The sequence below is a fragment of the Dreissena polymorpha genome, chromosome 7 (genome assembly GCF_020536995.1).
Source record: "Dreissena polymorpha isolate Duluth1 chromosome 7, UMN_Dpol_1.0, whole genome shotgun sequence".
Taxonomy (NCBI): domain Eukaryota; kingdom Metazoa; phylum Mollusca; class Bivalvia; order Myida; family Dreissenidae; genus Dreissena; species Dreissena polymorpha.
The window spans coordinates 47556222-47573493 of record NC_068361.1 but is presented as its reverse complement, the minus strand read 5'-3'; the positions used below and the strand labels follow the sequence as shown (position 1 = coordinate 47573493).

General features: G+C 37.0%; 1 protein-coding gene across 10 annotated transcripts in view; it reads right to left on the bottom strand.

The window, feature by feature from the left end:
• The window catches only part of LOC127838009 (ribonuclease 3-like), a 521860-nt gene that overhangs the window by 29033 nt on the left and 475555 nt on the right, over positions 1–17272 (bottom strand). For all 10 annotated transcript variants that reach the window (XM_052365503.1, XM_052365495.1, XM_052365499.1 and 7 more), the window contains 3 exons: positions 3085–3215; positions 2203–2331; positions 285–363 (listed from right to left, as the gene is read on the bottom strand). In XM_052365503.1, the coding sequence (XP_052221463.1) occupies positions 285–363; positions 2203–2331; positions 3085–3215 (339 nt within the window). The remainder of the gene's footprint in view (positions 1–284; positions 364–2202; positions 2332–3084; positions 3216–17272) is intronic.

Genomic DNA, 17272 nt, shown 5'->3' with positions numbered 1-17272 from the left:
AGAATAACAAATGTATAAGTTTTGTGTGAAGAATAAAAACAGGGATATGAAGAGAAGAACACGTATGTTCTGTGGAGAATATCAATCAAGGATGCAAGAATGTGAAAATCCTATGCCAGCATTCATAAGATCCCCTACTACAAAATAGAGTTTAGAGTTTTAGAGATCAAGTTTTAAAAAGAAAAAAGACATTTATCAATAATCCTTAGACTTTTGTTGTAATAGGGCTTAAAAAATAGGTTTAAACCAATAATATGAGCAAGAAGAACATCTTGCAGACTTACCTGGCAGATGTCTGCTCTGATACCTGTGAGGATAAAGCCTTCACTGTCAATGTCCACAGTCACTTCTCTTTTCAGTGAGCTGAAATTATCACATGCTTGGTTACCCTCCATCTTCTTTGATTATCGCTCTTGCATAGGGGGATACGATATTTCTCAGAAAATCTAAGGGTCAACCAAAACATTAAGGGGCGATTGCTAGTGGACCTGAGCAACTTTCGATTTTTGATGTCTTCTGACAGATCATAACTCATATATGATAATAGCAAAAAAAGAACTTAACCTTTCTTGTGCGTCAATTAACAAAAGCCTTGTATATCTGCTCACAATTCCCTTAGATATCTCCTTCCATTTCCTTTAGATATCTCCTCACACTTCTCTTATATATCTCATCACACTTCCCTTATACATCTCCTTACACTTTCCTTATATATCTCCTCATACTTCCCTTATATATCTCATCACACTTCCCTTATACATCTCCTTACATGTTCCTTATAAATCTCCTCACACTTCCTTATATATATCTGCACACATCCCTTATACATCTCCTCACATCACATATCTTCTCACACTTCTCTTATATATCTCGTCACATTTCTCTTATATTTCTCCTAAAACTTCCCCATATATCTCCTCACACTTCTCTTACATAGCTCCTCACACTTCCCTTATATATATATCCTCACACTTTCCTTTTAATATCTTCCCACACTTCTCTTATATATCTTATGACACCTGTGTGGGAACTGGTCATGAAATCCTTTCTATGGCCATTCGCTCCAAACCTTTTATAAAACTTATAAATTTTACTGGCATAAGTGTGTACACTTAATACTGGCTAACCAGCTTACCCAGGATAAGTGTGCGCTGTAAAACTGACAGCTGGGATATGACTGGCATACTGTTCAAATCGGAAAAAATCCAACTCATCAAACATTCAAACAAATACTTCTCAAGTCTTATTACTACTGAATCTATTAATGTTTTTAATTGAAATTATTTGTAGGAAATAACAATTTTGATAGAACCAGATTATCCTTCAAGACATTCAAGCTCAATTTCACAACTATGTTTTAAAAGAAATTGACAGAACTTACTTTGTCTATTACCAAAGATGACCAAGTCATTAAGTTGAGCAACTTTAAAACAAGCTGACAGATCTAACAGATGTGATAAGTATCATTTTGAACTTAGTTTCCATAATCTACCAGATATTACTATGCTGAGCATATTTTCTCCGATGAAATTTCATACATCAGTTTAAACTTTGACATACATTATATTGAATAATACCATAAGTGAAACATTCACTTTTTTTAACAACCTATACAGAAATGACAGCCTTAATTTTAATAACATCTATACAACTTTTATATATCTTACACCATTTACTTTATTTTTAATTCCCTCTACAAAGTATTATAGAATGTACGATATTTTTAGTACCTCTACAAAATGTGAAAGATCATAGAATCTTCATTTGTCTAACCCCTAAAAAATCTACCAATTTATCAAAACCATTATTCTTAAATATTTTTAACAAAATCTGCTGACAATTCAATGGCTGATACATGTATAGTATATTTAACAATTTAAGTAAAGAAAACTTACAGTAAATGTTTGTATGATAAATTTAATGTTATAAAAAATATCGTTCATCCTTTCCCGCTCAGAGGCAAAGTAAAAATATATGGCTATTTGCAACCAGCATAAAACCAGCATAAATCCTGCGAGTTTCTTGCAGTCTGCACAGGTTATATGATGTTTGCTGCTCATCAGTATCTTAGGGTTGGAAATAAATGCTTTAAAACTTGAATGTTATTAGAAAGGTCTTACATTTAATTAGATTTTTTAAAGGGACTACAAACACATCAAAATGTGTGTCTGAGCAATAAAGGGTGAATCCAAGAGGTCATACTATTTTGATCGTATTTTCTCCAACTCTGTTTCAAACTCCTCCAGCTTCTCCTTGTCTTTCTCTGTGACCTTTGCCCTCGTGTGCAGAATGTGCCGGAACTTCATGTATGCTCGGAACGTCTTCTTGTACCTGAATTTGTTAGTTTATGGAGATGCATGAATTATAGAATTTTGTGAAAAGATGTTTATCTAAATGGACGTGACATTGGTATATAAAATATGAAAGTATTAAATGGTGTGGCTGTATTGCAATCTCAATTTTATGATATTAAGCTCCTGACAGTCTATTTGTTGTGAGCTATAAACTCAGTGGTGACTTGCAATTGACATTGATAAGACAGGGCCCAAAAAGATTCTTAAATCAACCAATTTTAATAAACCCTTATGATTTAACCATCTTTTTTCCACATTCATGAAATAATATAAGATTTTTCTACATTTTCAAAAGGTTTGACTGTTTTGTAGGTGTAAGACCATCAAAATAGGGTCTGTGTGATGAATGGATGACTTCATTCATTAGTCGAAAGTAAAAGCAAACATTGATTCAAATGTTCAAATGCCAGGTTCAAAACATGATGGGTTTCGACACATTTCATTGATGCTAAATTAGGTTACCTGAACCAAACATTTAACAATTTCTCTATTATGCCCTTACTAGATAAAGGATCAGAAAAGCAACAGGGAGCTGCTAAAATGACGTGAGATGGAAGGCAAGACTAGTCTGATCAATCAATCATTATACATGTTTTCAAGGTAGTTTCATTTGCAACTGAATATTTGCAAAAACAGATATGAGCACTTTTTGTGTTTACTAGTATAGACGGGAAGAAGAGGGGAAGAAAAAAAGATGCTAATGGGCTCTTGATCTATGCCCCCTACTTACTGTGGGTCTCCTGCATAGCTTAGCTGGGCCGGTCTCAGGCCGTGGTGGACAATGTCAGGGAACGTCTTACCGCTGGTGTCCTTCTTGCAGTCTGTACGGTCCAGCTGGTCAATACGCAGTGAACTCGGCCTCTGGTGAAACATATGCACAGTTGCACACATGGATTAACAGGGCTATATTTAGTATTATTTACTGCTTCTAATATCCCTAATTTGTAAGTCCAAAACCTCTCCTAATTTTAACACGCATCCTATGGGCTGTTGATACTGTTCAGTGTAAATTATATCACATATATTATGTACACTTTTTTTCATTGTTTAACAATGCATTCATTGTGTCTTTTTGTTACAAAAGCCAGACAAAACAAATGTACTGAACCCCTGCATTTTGATAGAGGACCCCTATATATCAATCACCGAGTTCTGAGGACTCCAAAAATATCATGTTCATGTAAAACTCTACAGTTAAGGTATTTACACTCAAGTTATATGTATATACACTGAAGTTATCTGTATATACAATGTAGTAATCAGAACGAACATTGTAGTTACCAGTACATACCACATAGTAAGCGGTAGAGAAACTGTAGTTATCAATTCATACACTGTAATTATTGGTATATACAATAGAGTTATAGATATAAACACTGCAGTTTTCCATCCATCCATCCCTCCATCCATCCATCAGTCCATCCATCCATAATATATACTAACTTTCATCTATTATTTACTGGTATATATTTTGCAGGAAATATTAGATACTCACATTTATTGAAAAGTACTATGAAAAGTACATGGAACATTTTCCATGCCAAAAGAAGGTTTAATTTTGCTTTAACATTCAATGCAAGTAAAGCAATAGCCTAAATCATTCAAAGGAAAATGTAGCCATTTATTACGGAAAATATGGTAGATAAACTGATTCTTTGACCATTTTTATAAGACTTAAAAAACAAAATCATGGCAAAAACATGCAAAGGAAAACACTCTAGTCCAAGAGACAGCTATACCCAGTGCCGAGATTCTTTTGAACTTGCAGTTCTGACCTTGATGTTGAGCCAGAGTGATTGACTCATGATGTCTGTGCATGTTTTGAATTATATTTATTTTTCAATGGGTATAGGACATATGAAGCACACACAAAAACAATGAAGGCTAAACTATTGACCTTCAATTGTGACCTTACCAATGAGCAAGCTATATTCACTTATGTCTTTTATACATGATATCAGGGACCTGAGATAAATATAAGAGAGGTAGAAGAGATATGGAGAGGAAATAACAACGGAGGTTATACCAATTGACCTTCAAATGACCTTGACTTTAAGCCTTTTGTAAATTGCCTCAGTTAAAGGGGCCTTTTCACATGTCGGTAAATTGACAAAATTAAAAAAAGTTGTTTCAGATTTGCAAATTTTTGTTTTATTTAATATGATGGGCCTTTTCACGTGTCGGTTTATTGACAAAATTAAAAAAAAGTTGTTTCAGATTCGCAAATTTTTGTTTTATTTAATATGATATTTGTGAGGAAATAGTAATACTGAACATTTACCATGCTCTAAAATATTCATTATGTGCATCTCTTGATGATTTGAAATTAATGTGCACTAACCTTAACCCTTTCAGTGCGGGAACCGAATTTTAAAGGCCTTTGCAAACAGTTTGGATCCAGATGAGACGCCACAGAATGTGGCGTCTCATCAGGATCCAAACTGTTTGCTATTCTGATAGTATTCTTCGAAAAAAAATCGAAGAAAGTGCTAATTTTATAAATTCAATAGACGAAATTTTAGCAGACGACAAATTTCCCAGCATGCAAAGGGTTAATGAACTTAAGGCATTCAACCACTATTAAGGAACAATAAACCCTGACACAAAAGTTTTTCACACCTTTATTCACATTGAACAACATATTATCACCAATAAGCTGCCAATTATTAAGTGTCGTCTGACCGCTTATCGATTATAATCGTTTAAACAGACTTTTTGAATCAAGCATGCAATCTGTGAACGCTGCTATCTTTGAACATAACATGGATTTGAATGGTGGCCATGTTTTCAAGCAACCAGAACCATTTTCAAAGATGTCCAAGATATCATTGGGACAAATCTTCTGACCAAGTTTCATAATGATCGGACAATAAATGTTGCCTCTAGAGTGTTAATAAGGTTTTACTGTAGCTATACAAGAGAGCCTGAAAGGCCCAGAGTCGCTCGCCTAAGATAACAAGGAATTATTGGGACAAATCTCCTGACCAAAATTCATTAAGATTGGAAAATAAATGTGGCATCTAGAGTTTTACTATAGCCATATAAGGAAAAATGCCCCGCCCCTGGCAGCCATGTTTTTCAACCAACCAGCATCATTTTTGAACTCATCCAAGATATTATCGGGATGAATCTTCTGCAAGTTTCATGAAGATCAGACAGTATATGTGGCCTCTAGAGCGTTAACAAGATTTTACTATAGCCATATAAGGAAAAATGCCCCGCCACTTGGAAGCCATGTTTTTCAAGCAAACATAATTATTTTCGAACTCATCCAAGATATGATTGAGACCAATCGTCTGACCAAATTTCACGACGATTGGACAATAAATGTGGCCTCTAGAGTGTTAACAAGGCTTAACTTTAGCCATATATAGCCATTTAAGGAAAAATGCCTCGCCCCTGGTGGCCATGTTTTTAAAGCAACCAAAACCATTTTCGAACTCATCCAAGATATTATTGGGAAAAATCTTCTGACCTTTTTTCATGATGATCGGAAAATAAATGTGACCTCTGGAGTATTAACAAGGTTTTACTATAGCCATATAAGGAACAAGAGGGCCAAGATGGCCCTAGTTCGCTCACCTGAGAAGAGTCGATTCATTCAATCTTTACCAAACGTCAAACTTGACCTAGATATTGTCCAGACAAACATCCTGGTCAAGTTTCATCATTATTGAACCAAAACTCTGGCATATGGAGTGTTTTTGTTTTTGCAAGATTTGACCTGGGGACCTATATTTTGAGTTGACCCCCCTTGCCAAACATCAAACTTTGCTTACAAAAATAAATATTATGACCAAGATTCATAAAATCTGAAACAAAATTGTCACATTTAGAGTGTTTACAAGGATTTTCTATAATATAATGAAAATTTGGACAATCTAAGGGCAATAATAATGGATTTAATGATGTGATATATATAAAACCAATCTTTGTACCAAGTTTCATGATGATTGGGCAAAAATTGTGATTTCTAGAGTGTTCACAAGCTTTTTTTTACTATATAAATATAAGAAAACTGCCCCCCCCCCACCGGCAGCCATGTTATTCAACTGACCGGAACCATTTTCGAACTCAACTCTCATATCAACAAAACAAATGTTCTGACCAATACTTAATGAAAATTGGGCCAAAAATGTGACTTATAGAGTGTTTACATGTTTTCACTATATACATATAGAGAAAAATGCCCCGCCCACTGGCGGCCATGTTTATTTCACCGATCTGGACCATTTTCTAACTCGTCCGAGATATCAATAAAACCAAAGTTTTGACCAACTTTCATGATGATTGGGCAAAAATTATGACTTCTAGAGTGTTTACAAGGTTTCTATATAGCCAAATAAGGAAACCCCCCCCCCCCCCCCCCGGGCAGCCATGTCATTCAACTGACCGGAACCATTTTCGAACCTGTCTCTCATATCAAGGAAACAAATGTTCTGACCAAATTTCATGAAAATTGGGCCAAAAATGTGACTTCTATAGTGTTCACATGTTTTCACTATATACATATAGAGAAAAATGCCTCGCCCACTGGCGGCCATGTTTTTTCACCGATCTGAACCATTTTCGAACTCGTCCAAGATATCAATAAAACAAAGGTTTTGACCAACTTTCATGATGATTGGGCAAACATTGTAACTTCTAGAGTGTTTACAAGGTTTCTCTATAGCCAAATAAGGAAAACTGCCCCCCCCCCCCCCTGGCAGCCATGTTAATCAACTGACCGGAACCATTTTCAAACTCAACTCTCATATCAAGGAAACAAATATTCTGACCAAATTTCATGAAAATTGGGTCAAAAATGTGACTTCTAGAGTGTTCACATGTTTTCACTATATACATATAGAGAAAAATGCACCGCCCACTGGCAACCATGTTTTTCACCGATCTGGACCATTTTCAAACTCATTCGAGATATAAATAAAACCAATGTTTTGACCAACTTTCATGATGATTGGGCAAAAATTGTGACTTCCAGAGTGTTTACAAGGTTTCTCAATAGCCAAATAAGGAAAACTGCCCCGCCCACTTGCGGCCATGTTTTTCAACGGACCAGAACCACTTTTGAACTCGACCAACATATCATTAAGGCAAACATTTTGACAAAGTTACATGAAGATTGGGCATGAAATGTGACTTCAACAGTGTTTACAAGGTTTTTCTTTTTTTTTCGACCTAGTGACCTAGTTTTTGACCCAGCATGACCCAATTTCGAATTTGATCGAGATATCATTGGGACAAATATTCTGACCAAGTTTCATGAAGATCGGACATGAAATGTGACCTCTAGGGTGTTTACAAACCAAATGTGGACGACGGACAGACGGAAGACGGACAAAGACCGGTCACAAAAGCTTACCTGAGCAATCAGGTTAACTAAAAATGCCCCGCCCCCATGGTGGCCATGTTTTTCAACCAACCGGCATCATTTTTTAACTCGTCCAAGATATAATTGGGATGAATCTTCTGACCGAGTTTCATGAAGATCGGACAATAAATGTGGCCTCTAGAGTGTTAACAAGGTTTTACTATAGCCATATAAGGAAAAATGCCCCGCCCCTTGGCAGCCATGTTTTTCAAGCAAACCTAACCATTTTCAAACTCATCCAAGATATCAATAAGACAAATCTTCTGACCATATTTCATGAAGATAAGACAATAAATGTGGCCTTTAGAGTGTTAACAAGGTTTTACAAAAGCTATATATAGCCTTATAAGACAAAATGCCTCGCCCCCTGGTGGCCATGTTTTTAAAGAAACCAAAACCATTGTCAAACACTCATCCAAGATATCATTGGGAAAAATCTTCTGACCAAGTTTCATGAAGATCGAAAAATAAATGTGGCCTCTAGAGTGTTAACAAGGTTTTACTATAGCCATATAAGGAAAAATGCTCCGCCCCCTGGCGGCCATGTTTTTCAACAAAAGGGCATCATTTTTGAACTCATCCAAGATATTATTGGGATGAATCTTCAGACCAAGTTTCATGAAGATTGGACAATAAATGTGGCCTCTAGAGTGTTAACAAGATTTTACTATAGCCAAATAAAGCCATATAAGGAAAAATGCCCCGCCCCTTGGCAGCCATGTTTATCAAGCAAAGGTTTCCATTTTCATACTCATCCAAGATATCATTGGGACAAATCTTCTGACCAAGTTTTATGAAGATCGGAAAATAAATGTGGCCTCTAGAGTGTTAACAAGGTTTTACTATAGCCATATTAGGAAAAATGCCCCGCCCCCTGGTGGCCATGTTTTTCGACCAACCGGCATCATTTTCGAACTCGTCCAAGATATTATTGGGATAAATCTTCTGACCAAGTTTCATGAAGATCAGACAATAAATGTGGCCTTTAGAGTGTTAACAAGATTTTACTATAGTCATATATAGCCATATAAGGAAAAATGCCCCGCTCCTTGGCAGCCATGTTTTTCAAGCAAACGTAACCATTTTTGAACTCATCCAAGATATCATTGAGACCAATCTTCTGACCAAACCTCATGAAGATTGGACACTAAATGTAGCCTCTAGAGAGTTAACAAGGCAAATGTTGACGCTGCACAACGCACGACGGACAATAGGCGATCACAACAGCTCACCATGAGCACGTTGTGCTCAGGTGAGTTAATAAGGAAAAATGCCCCGCCCCCTGGCGGCTATGTTTTTCAACCAACCGGAACAATTTTCTATCTCATCCAAGATGTCATAGGGACAAATCTTCTGACCAAGTTTCGTGAAGATTGGACAATAAATGAGGCCTAAAGAGTGTTAACAAGGTTTTATTAAAGCAATATATAGCCATATCAGAAAAAATGCCCCAGCCCCTGGTGGCCATAATTTTAAAGCAACAGGAACCATTTTTGAACTTGTACAAGATATCATTGGGACAAATCTTCAGACCATGTTTTATGATGATTGGAAAACAAGGGCTGTTTGTAAAACATGCATGCCCCCAATATGGGCTGTCAATTGTAGTGGCAGCCATTGTATGAATACGTTTTTTGTCACTGAGACCTTCACCTTTGACCTAGTGATCTGAAAATCAATAGGGGTCATCTGCCAGTCATGATCAATGTACCTATGAAGTTTCATGATCCTAGGCGTAAGGTTTCTTGAGTTATCATCCAGAAACCATTTTACTATTTCGAGTCACCGTGACCTTGACCTAGTGACTTGAAAATCAATAGGGGTCATCTGCGAGTCATGATCGATGTACCTATTAAGTTTCATGATCCTAGGCGTAAGCATTCTTGAGTTATCATCCGGAAACCATTCAGTGGACGGACCGACGGACGGACGGACCTACCGATTGACCGACCGACCGACATGTGCAAAACAATATACCCCCTCTTCTTTGAAGGGGGGCATAATAAATGTGGCCTCTAGAGTGTTATTAACAAGGTTTTACTATAGCCAAATAAGGAAAAATGCCCCGCCCCCTTGCTGCCATGTTTTTCAATCAACTGGCATCATTTTCAAACACGTCCATAATTGTATTGGGATGAATCTTCTGACCAAGTTTCATTAAGATTGGACAATAATGGTGGTGTCTAGAGTGTTAACAAGGTTTTACTATAGCCATATAAGGAAAAATTCCCCGCCCCCTGGTATCATTTTCGAACTCGTTCAACATATTATTGGTATGAATCTTCTTATATAGTAAGACAAATGCAAGATCCTGTGGTACAAGGGGTCCATGACAGGGGCGTGGGCACCAGCAACCAGGCATGTAAAAGGAGCCAAAGTTAAAACAGAGCCATATGAGGACATTGTTAGTCAATCTGAAATATGGTTTTCAGGTTTCAGATTGACTCCGGCGTGCAACCTTACAAAAGTCACAAAAGACAAATTAGATTCGTACTTTAATTAGATACTTTATAACACAATTCAACCCGGGTTTTTGTGTTAATGTGAAGCATGGAAATCTGTAACTGTATGGTAACAATTACGAATCATTTTCTAAATTAAAGGAATTTTTTGGTATAGCAATTTTTCTTGCAAATGTCCTGATATGGCTGTTTTCCTTTGTCTCCACAGGATCTTGCATTCATCTGTGTCTCATTAATGCCTTGAATTTTTTTAAATAATGTATTAACTGATCATAAACTTTAAGTTTGACTCATGCAATTGTATTATGCATATTTTGTTTCTTAATTATTTCATTTAAGCTTACTATTTTGCAAAACAAAACAATGTCCATGTTTCATTTCAACAAGAGATGTGTTTGTCAGAAACACAATGCCCCCTAATGCGCCGCTTTGATTTATTAATTTTTGTTTTTGATTATATCTCTTCAAAAAATATTACCAGTACTTTACTTGTAAAATTGAGTTATACCTGCCAAATGATAAATATTAATTATCTCCCTTTAAAGCTTGTTACTTCTCTTGTATTTGTTTTTTTGATCTTTGAACTTGAAGGATGACCTTGACCTTTCACAACTCAAAATGTGCAGCTCCATGAGATACACATGCATGCCAAATATCAAGTTGCAATCTTCAATATTGCAATATGGCCAATGTTAAAGTTTTCGGACAGACGGACAGACAGTTCAAATGCTATATGCCACCCTACCGGGGGCATAAAAAATACAATTTTGAAATGACACCATGTATGACCCACTGACTTATTTGTTTTCTTCAAATTATGTATAATAAACACTATAAAATCAAAAACTTACACAACATGTATCTGATATTGTTCACCTACATATTTATTAAATTACTGTGATTGGTCATTTTAACTGCCTGTTACATTTGTTGTAATGATTAAATGAGCATACATGATATGCATACAATTTATATGTACCTTGTTTGTTCAATTCATACCTATTCTGAATAATTTAATGTTATCATTGTTTGAATACTTGAGTTGAAAAATGATTGTCTATGGTGCTAATTAAATATTACATGTTTTGTTAACATTGATTGGTGTATTTAATTTGCACTTCTATAAATACTTTCATATTGTATACAGATTTTTTTGTTCATGTATATTACACGCATAGGAAGCTTGTGAAAGCATTTAGAACCAATTAGGTCAAGGTCACAGTAACTGAAAATATTTAAATCATTATCCGGTACAAACATTTAGATTGACCAGAAATGTGTGTATATGATTTACTAGCATGTGAGTTTATTTGTTACATGTTTGTTATAGGTCAAGTACATGGTAACTAACATTGTTCTAATATTAAGCATGTTGGTGTTTGCATGCAACTCAATAACTTGAGAACCTGGCATAGCAACGCCCTTGTTAGTTTTAACTGTAAATACGGATATTTATTATGTATTTAAATGTTGTTCAGAAATGTGAACAAGTTATGTAATTGAGTTTTTTTTTTTTTGCAATTTCTCTTTGATTTTTCTTAAATATATAATTAATAGAATGCATCTATTACATTTTCATGTCAGTGATGAGTATGTATCTATGTACAAAAATTTGATTTTTCGAAACATGACAAAACTTGTTATTGATAAACTGACTTCATAACCATGTTACATTATACTATATTATATATGAACAATACTTCAAACAATATTTATCTCCTTAATTAAATCTAAAACACAGTAAATAATAGTTAATTACTAAAAAATAAAATTCTCTACCGCTTTAATCATTTTTGTCTTACATGAAACCCTTGGGACTCCAAAGACAGAAACAACAAACAACTAGAAATGGCGTGGCAGAGGCCGACGTGTATCCCCACGCCACATGTTTGACCCAGGGATGCCCCAGGGTTGGTAATGGGGCCATGCATAGTTGAGATTGACCGTATTGTCATAAGAGAAGTTCAGTATCAATTAGAAGTGAATCGGTGTAAAAATGAAGAAATTATAGTAAAAGACAATTTTGGGTGGGTGTGGCCTATTATGGGCGGGGCGCCCCAGGGTTGGTAATGGGGCCATGCATAGTTGAGATTGACCGTATTGTCATAAGAGATGTTCAGTATCAATTTTAAGTATATCCGTGTAGAAATGAAGAAATAATAGCAAAAGGCAATTTTGGGTGGGCGTGGCCTATGTGGGCAGGGCACCCCAGGGTTGGTAATGGCGCCATGCATAGTTGAGATTGACTGTATTGTCATAAAAGAGGTTCGGTATCAATTTGATGTGAATCGGTGTAGAAATGAAGAAATTATAGTAAAAGGCAATTTTAGGAAGGCGTGGCCTATGTGGGTGGGGCGCCCCAGGGTTGGTAAAGGGGCCATGCATAGTTGAGATTAACTGTATTGTTATAAGAGGGGTTCAGTATCAATTTGAAGTGAATCGGTGTAGAAATGAAGAAATTATAGTAAAAGGCAATCTTGGGTGGGCATGGCCTATGTGGGCGTGGCCTATGTGGGCGGGGTGCCCTAGGGTTGGTAATGGGGCCATGCATAGCTGAGATTGACCGTATTGTCATAAGGGAGGTTCAGTATCAATTTGAAGTGAATCTGTGTAAAAATGAAGAAATTATAGTAAAAGGCAATTTTGGGTGGGCGTGGCCTATGTGGCCGGGGCGCCCCAGGGTTGGTAATGGGGCCATGCATAGTCGAGATTGACCGTATTGTCATAAGAGTGGCACAGTATCAATTTATAGTAAATCGGTGCAGAAATGAAGAAGTTAATGTAAAATAACATAAAAAAATGAGTGAAAATCTCTGACCCGGCCCCGCCCCAACCCCCATTAATTTTGACCCAAGGGTCAGATCAAAATTCCGTCACTGTCACCGTCGCACATATGCTCATAGCTACCATGTATGTAAGTTTCAAGGTTCTAGTGCAAATAGTGTAGGAGTAGCAGGTGGCAAGGACGGACAGACGCACATCACCACAATATCCCCACTTTTCCTCCGAAAAACGTGGGGATAATAATGTTAAGAAACCCAGGTTAATTGCTTCATTGTCTTGTATGGATTGTAATATATATGTGTCAGGGTCTGGAGGCCTATATCACAAATAAACAGAACTTGAACGTTGGCAATGTGGTGACAATCAACTATGAATGTGTTACAAAGCATGTTAGCATACTACAGAACATAATGTTAATAGCCTATGAGTGCATAATACAAAGTGCATACTATATACATGGAACAACTCTTTGAAATATGTACACCAACATACCAGGACTGAAACATCTAAGTGAAAACTTTGTCCATGCTTGGCATGGACACAGTTCCTCATCCTATTGAAAACTGTGTCCATGCTTGGCATGGAGACTGCAGTTTCTCATCCCATTGAAAACTGTGTCCATGCCATGCATTGAATCATTTTGTGTTGTAAACCAGATTATTCCCAGATTGATGTCTTATTCCAACTTCACATAATACACTGTTTTACCAAGTTTCATGAAGATTGGACAATAAATGTGGCCTCTAGAGTGTTAAGAAGGTTTTACTATAGCCATATATAGCCATTTAAGGAAAAATGCCCCGCCCCTTGGCAGCCATGTTTTTCAAGCAAACGTAACCGTTTTAAAACTCATAGAAGATATCATTGAGACCAATCTTCTGACCAAATTTCATGAAGACAATAAATGTGGCCTCTAGAGAGTAAACAAGGCAAATGTTGATGCCGCACGACGGACAAAAGGCGATCACAAAAGCTAAACAAGAGCACCGCCTTGCAAGTGCAGACCGCTCATCTATTTTCTTTTTAAAGGTGAAGGGACTCTCATTTTCAATCACAAAGTAGGAAGGGGTAGAGTGAAGAGGGGTGTATAGTGTGGGGTGTAAAAAAAATTGGGGGGTGGGGTGGGGGGGGGGGTATAGTGTGAGGGTGTGGTGGTCATTTGTGAGATTATCTTTAAAAAAAAAAAAATAGGGGGGATTCGGGGGGGGGGGGGGGGGGAGAGGGTGGGGTGGGGGGGGATTCTTGGGTGAGATGGTTGGACGGTATTTCAAACATAAAATAATAAAAATAAATATTTGTGTTTTGTAACCGTTTAAAAAAAAAATTGGGGGGTGGGGTGGGGGGGGGGGGGGTATAGTGTGAGGGTGTGGTGGTCATTTGTGAGATGATCTTTAAAAAAAAAAAATTAGGGGGGATTCGGGGGGGGGGGGGGGGGAGAGGGTGGGGTGGGGGGGGATTCTTGGGTGCGATGGTTGGACGGTATTTCAAACATAAAATAATAAAAATAAATATTTGTGTTTTGTTACCGTTTAAAAAAAAAATTGGGGGGTGGGGTTGGGGGTGGGGTATAGTGTGAGGGTGTGGTGGTCATTTGTGAGATGATCTTTAAAAAAAAAAAAAAAATAGGGGGGATTCGGGGGGGGGGAGGGGGGGGGATTCTTGGGTGCGATGGTTGGACGGTATTTCAAACATAAAATAATAAAAATAAATATTTGTGTTTTGTAACCGTTTAAAAAAAAAATTGGGGGGTGGGGTGGGGGTATAGTGTGAGGGTGTGGTGGTCATTTGTGAGATGATCTTAAAAAAAATATAGGGGGGGGGGATGCGGGGGGGGGGGGGGGGAAGGGGGATGGTTTGGGTGGAGTCTATTGTGGTATGTCAGGTAAGAGTAGTTTTGTCAAAGTATCAATCAAATCTAATCATAAATAAAGAAATGGCAATTTAAGAAAAAATTTAATAATTTGACCTTGAGAGTCAAGGTCATTTAAAGGTCAAGGTAAAATTCAACTTGCCAGGTACAGTAACCTCATGATAGCATGAAAGTATTTGAAGTTTGAAAGCAATAGCCTTGATACTTTAGAAGTAAAGTGGATCGAAACACAAAATTTAACCATATATTCAAAGTTACTAAGTCAAAAAAGGGCCATAATTCCATAAAAATGACAACCAGAGTTATGCAACTTGTCCTTTAACTGTACCCTTATGATAGTTTGCGAGTGTTCCAAGTATGAAAGCAATATCTATGATACTTTAGGGGTAAAGTGGACCAAAACACAAAACTTAACCAAATTTTCAATTTTCTAAGTATAAAGGGCCCATAATTCCGTCCAAATGCCAGTCAGAGTTACATAACTTTGCCTGCACAGTCCCCTTATGATAGTTAAAAAGTGTTGCAAGTATGAAAGCAATAGCTTTGATACTGTAGGAATAAAGTGGACCTAAACACAAAACTAAACCAAATTTTCAATTTTCTAAGTATAAAAAGGGCACATAATTTTGTCAAAATGCCAGTCAGAATTACATAACTTTGCCTGCACAGTCCCCTTATGATAGTTAGTAAGTGTTGCAAGTACGAAAGCAATAGCTTTGATTCTTAAGGAATAAAATGGACCTAAACACAAAACTTAACCAAAATTTTCAATTTTCTAAGTATAAAAAGGGCACATAATTCTGTCAAAATGCACGCCAGAGTTATCTAACTTTGCCTGCCAAGTCCCCTCATGATAGTAAGTAAGTGTACCAAGTTTGAAAGCAATAGCATTGATACTTTCTGAGTAAAGGGGACCTAAACGCAAAACTTAACCGGACGCCGACGCCAAGGTGATGACAATAGCTCATAATTTTTTTTCAAAAAATAGATGAGCTAAAAATGAACAGTTTTCGTTTTGACGCCAGGTTTTTGCTGAGGATTTTTTTTCATGTAATATTTCGAATTGAAGATCGCAGTGGTGTAGTGGATGAGATGTCTGCCTCGCAATCGGGAGTATTTGGGTTCGATCCCTACTCAGGGAGCGTTATTATCTCCTCCATAAACACCAAGTACTGGTTCTTCCCAGGAAACGGACTCAACAGTGTCCATATCTGCCTTTAATACTCGAAAGAGCGGTTGGCAGTAAACAGAGATAGATAGAATTGCGCAACATCTTTGTTTTCAATTCAGCCAAATCACAAAACGCTTGAATTTCATCGCAAATAAAATAAGCGCCTGAACAACACGGAGAATACCGTGCACACGAATAATGCCGACGTTATCCAAATCGAGGTATAGTCTAAAACCCTTACAAGATAGGATCAGACTACGCTTTGTTAACAAGAGGGCCTGAAAGTTGCTCACCTGAGATAAAAAGAAATGACCTGTTCTTTGCTCTTTGCAGCCCAAGATATCAATGAAACAAATGTTCTAACCAAGTTTCATGAAGAATGAACAACAAATGGCCCCCTGGCGGCCATGTTTTTTTTAATAGACCTGAACCATTTTGGAACTCTTTCAAGATATGTCCAAATTTCATGAAGATTGGGCAAAAAATGTGTCTTCTAGACTGTTTACATGTTTTCACTATAAAAATATAAAGAAAACCGCCCCACCCCTGGTGGCCATGTTTTTCCACTGATCACGACCATTTTCAAAGTTGTCCAAGACATCCACATCACTAATGTTTTGACAAAATTTCATGATGATTAGGCAAAACATGTGACTTCTAGAGTATTCACAAGCTTTTTTACTATATAAATATAAGAAAAAAGACCCCCCCCCCCCCCTGGCGGCAATGTTTTTTTACCGATCCAAACAATTTTTGAACTCAACTGTCATATCCAGGTGTGGTAGTGCGGTCTGGTTCGCTAACGCAAGTGAACCAGTCACGGGACGGTAACGAGTTATGTAACTTTGTGAGCACTTATGTAATGCGGAAATATTTATTCGACGAACACTTTTTTCCGGTCAGGATGACACCACTGACTGTTTGTAATTCAATCAACTAAAGGAGTCCAGTCATATACGCCTGGATTAATCTATAAGTGAAAACCAAAGCAGCTTTAACAAAAACAACTAACTTTTATTCCAAGAACTAGGTAAATGAATAACAATGCCAGAGAATTAGAAACAGGTACAAGCCAGATAAAGAATCTAAGTATCATTACAAAAATGAACAAAATACAGCAAATACCTTAATGAATGTAACAAGATGTGTTTGTGAAACACAATGTCCCCCTATATGATGTTTGACCTTGAAGGATGACCTTGACCTTGTGAAGGATGACCTTGACTTTTCACCACTCAAAATGTGCAGCTCCATGAGATA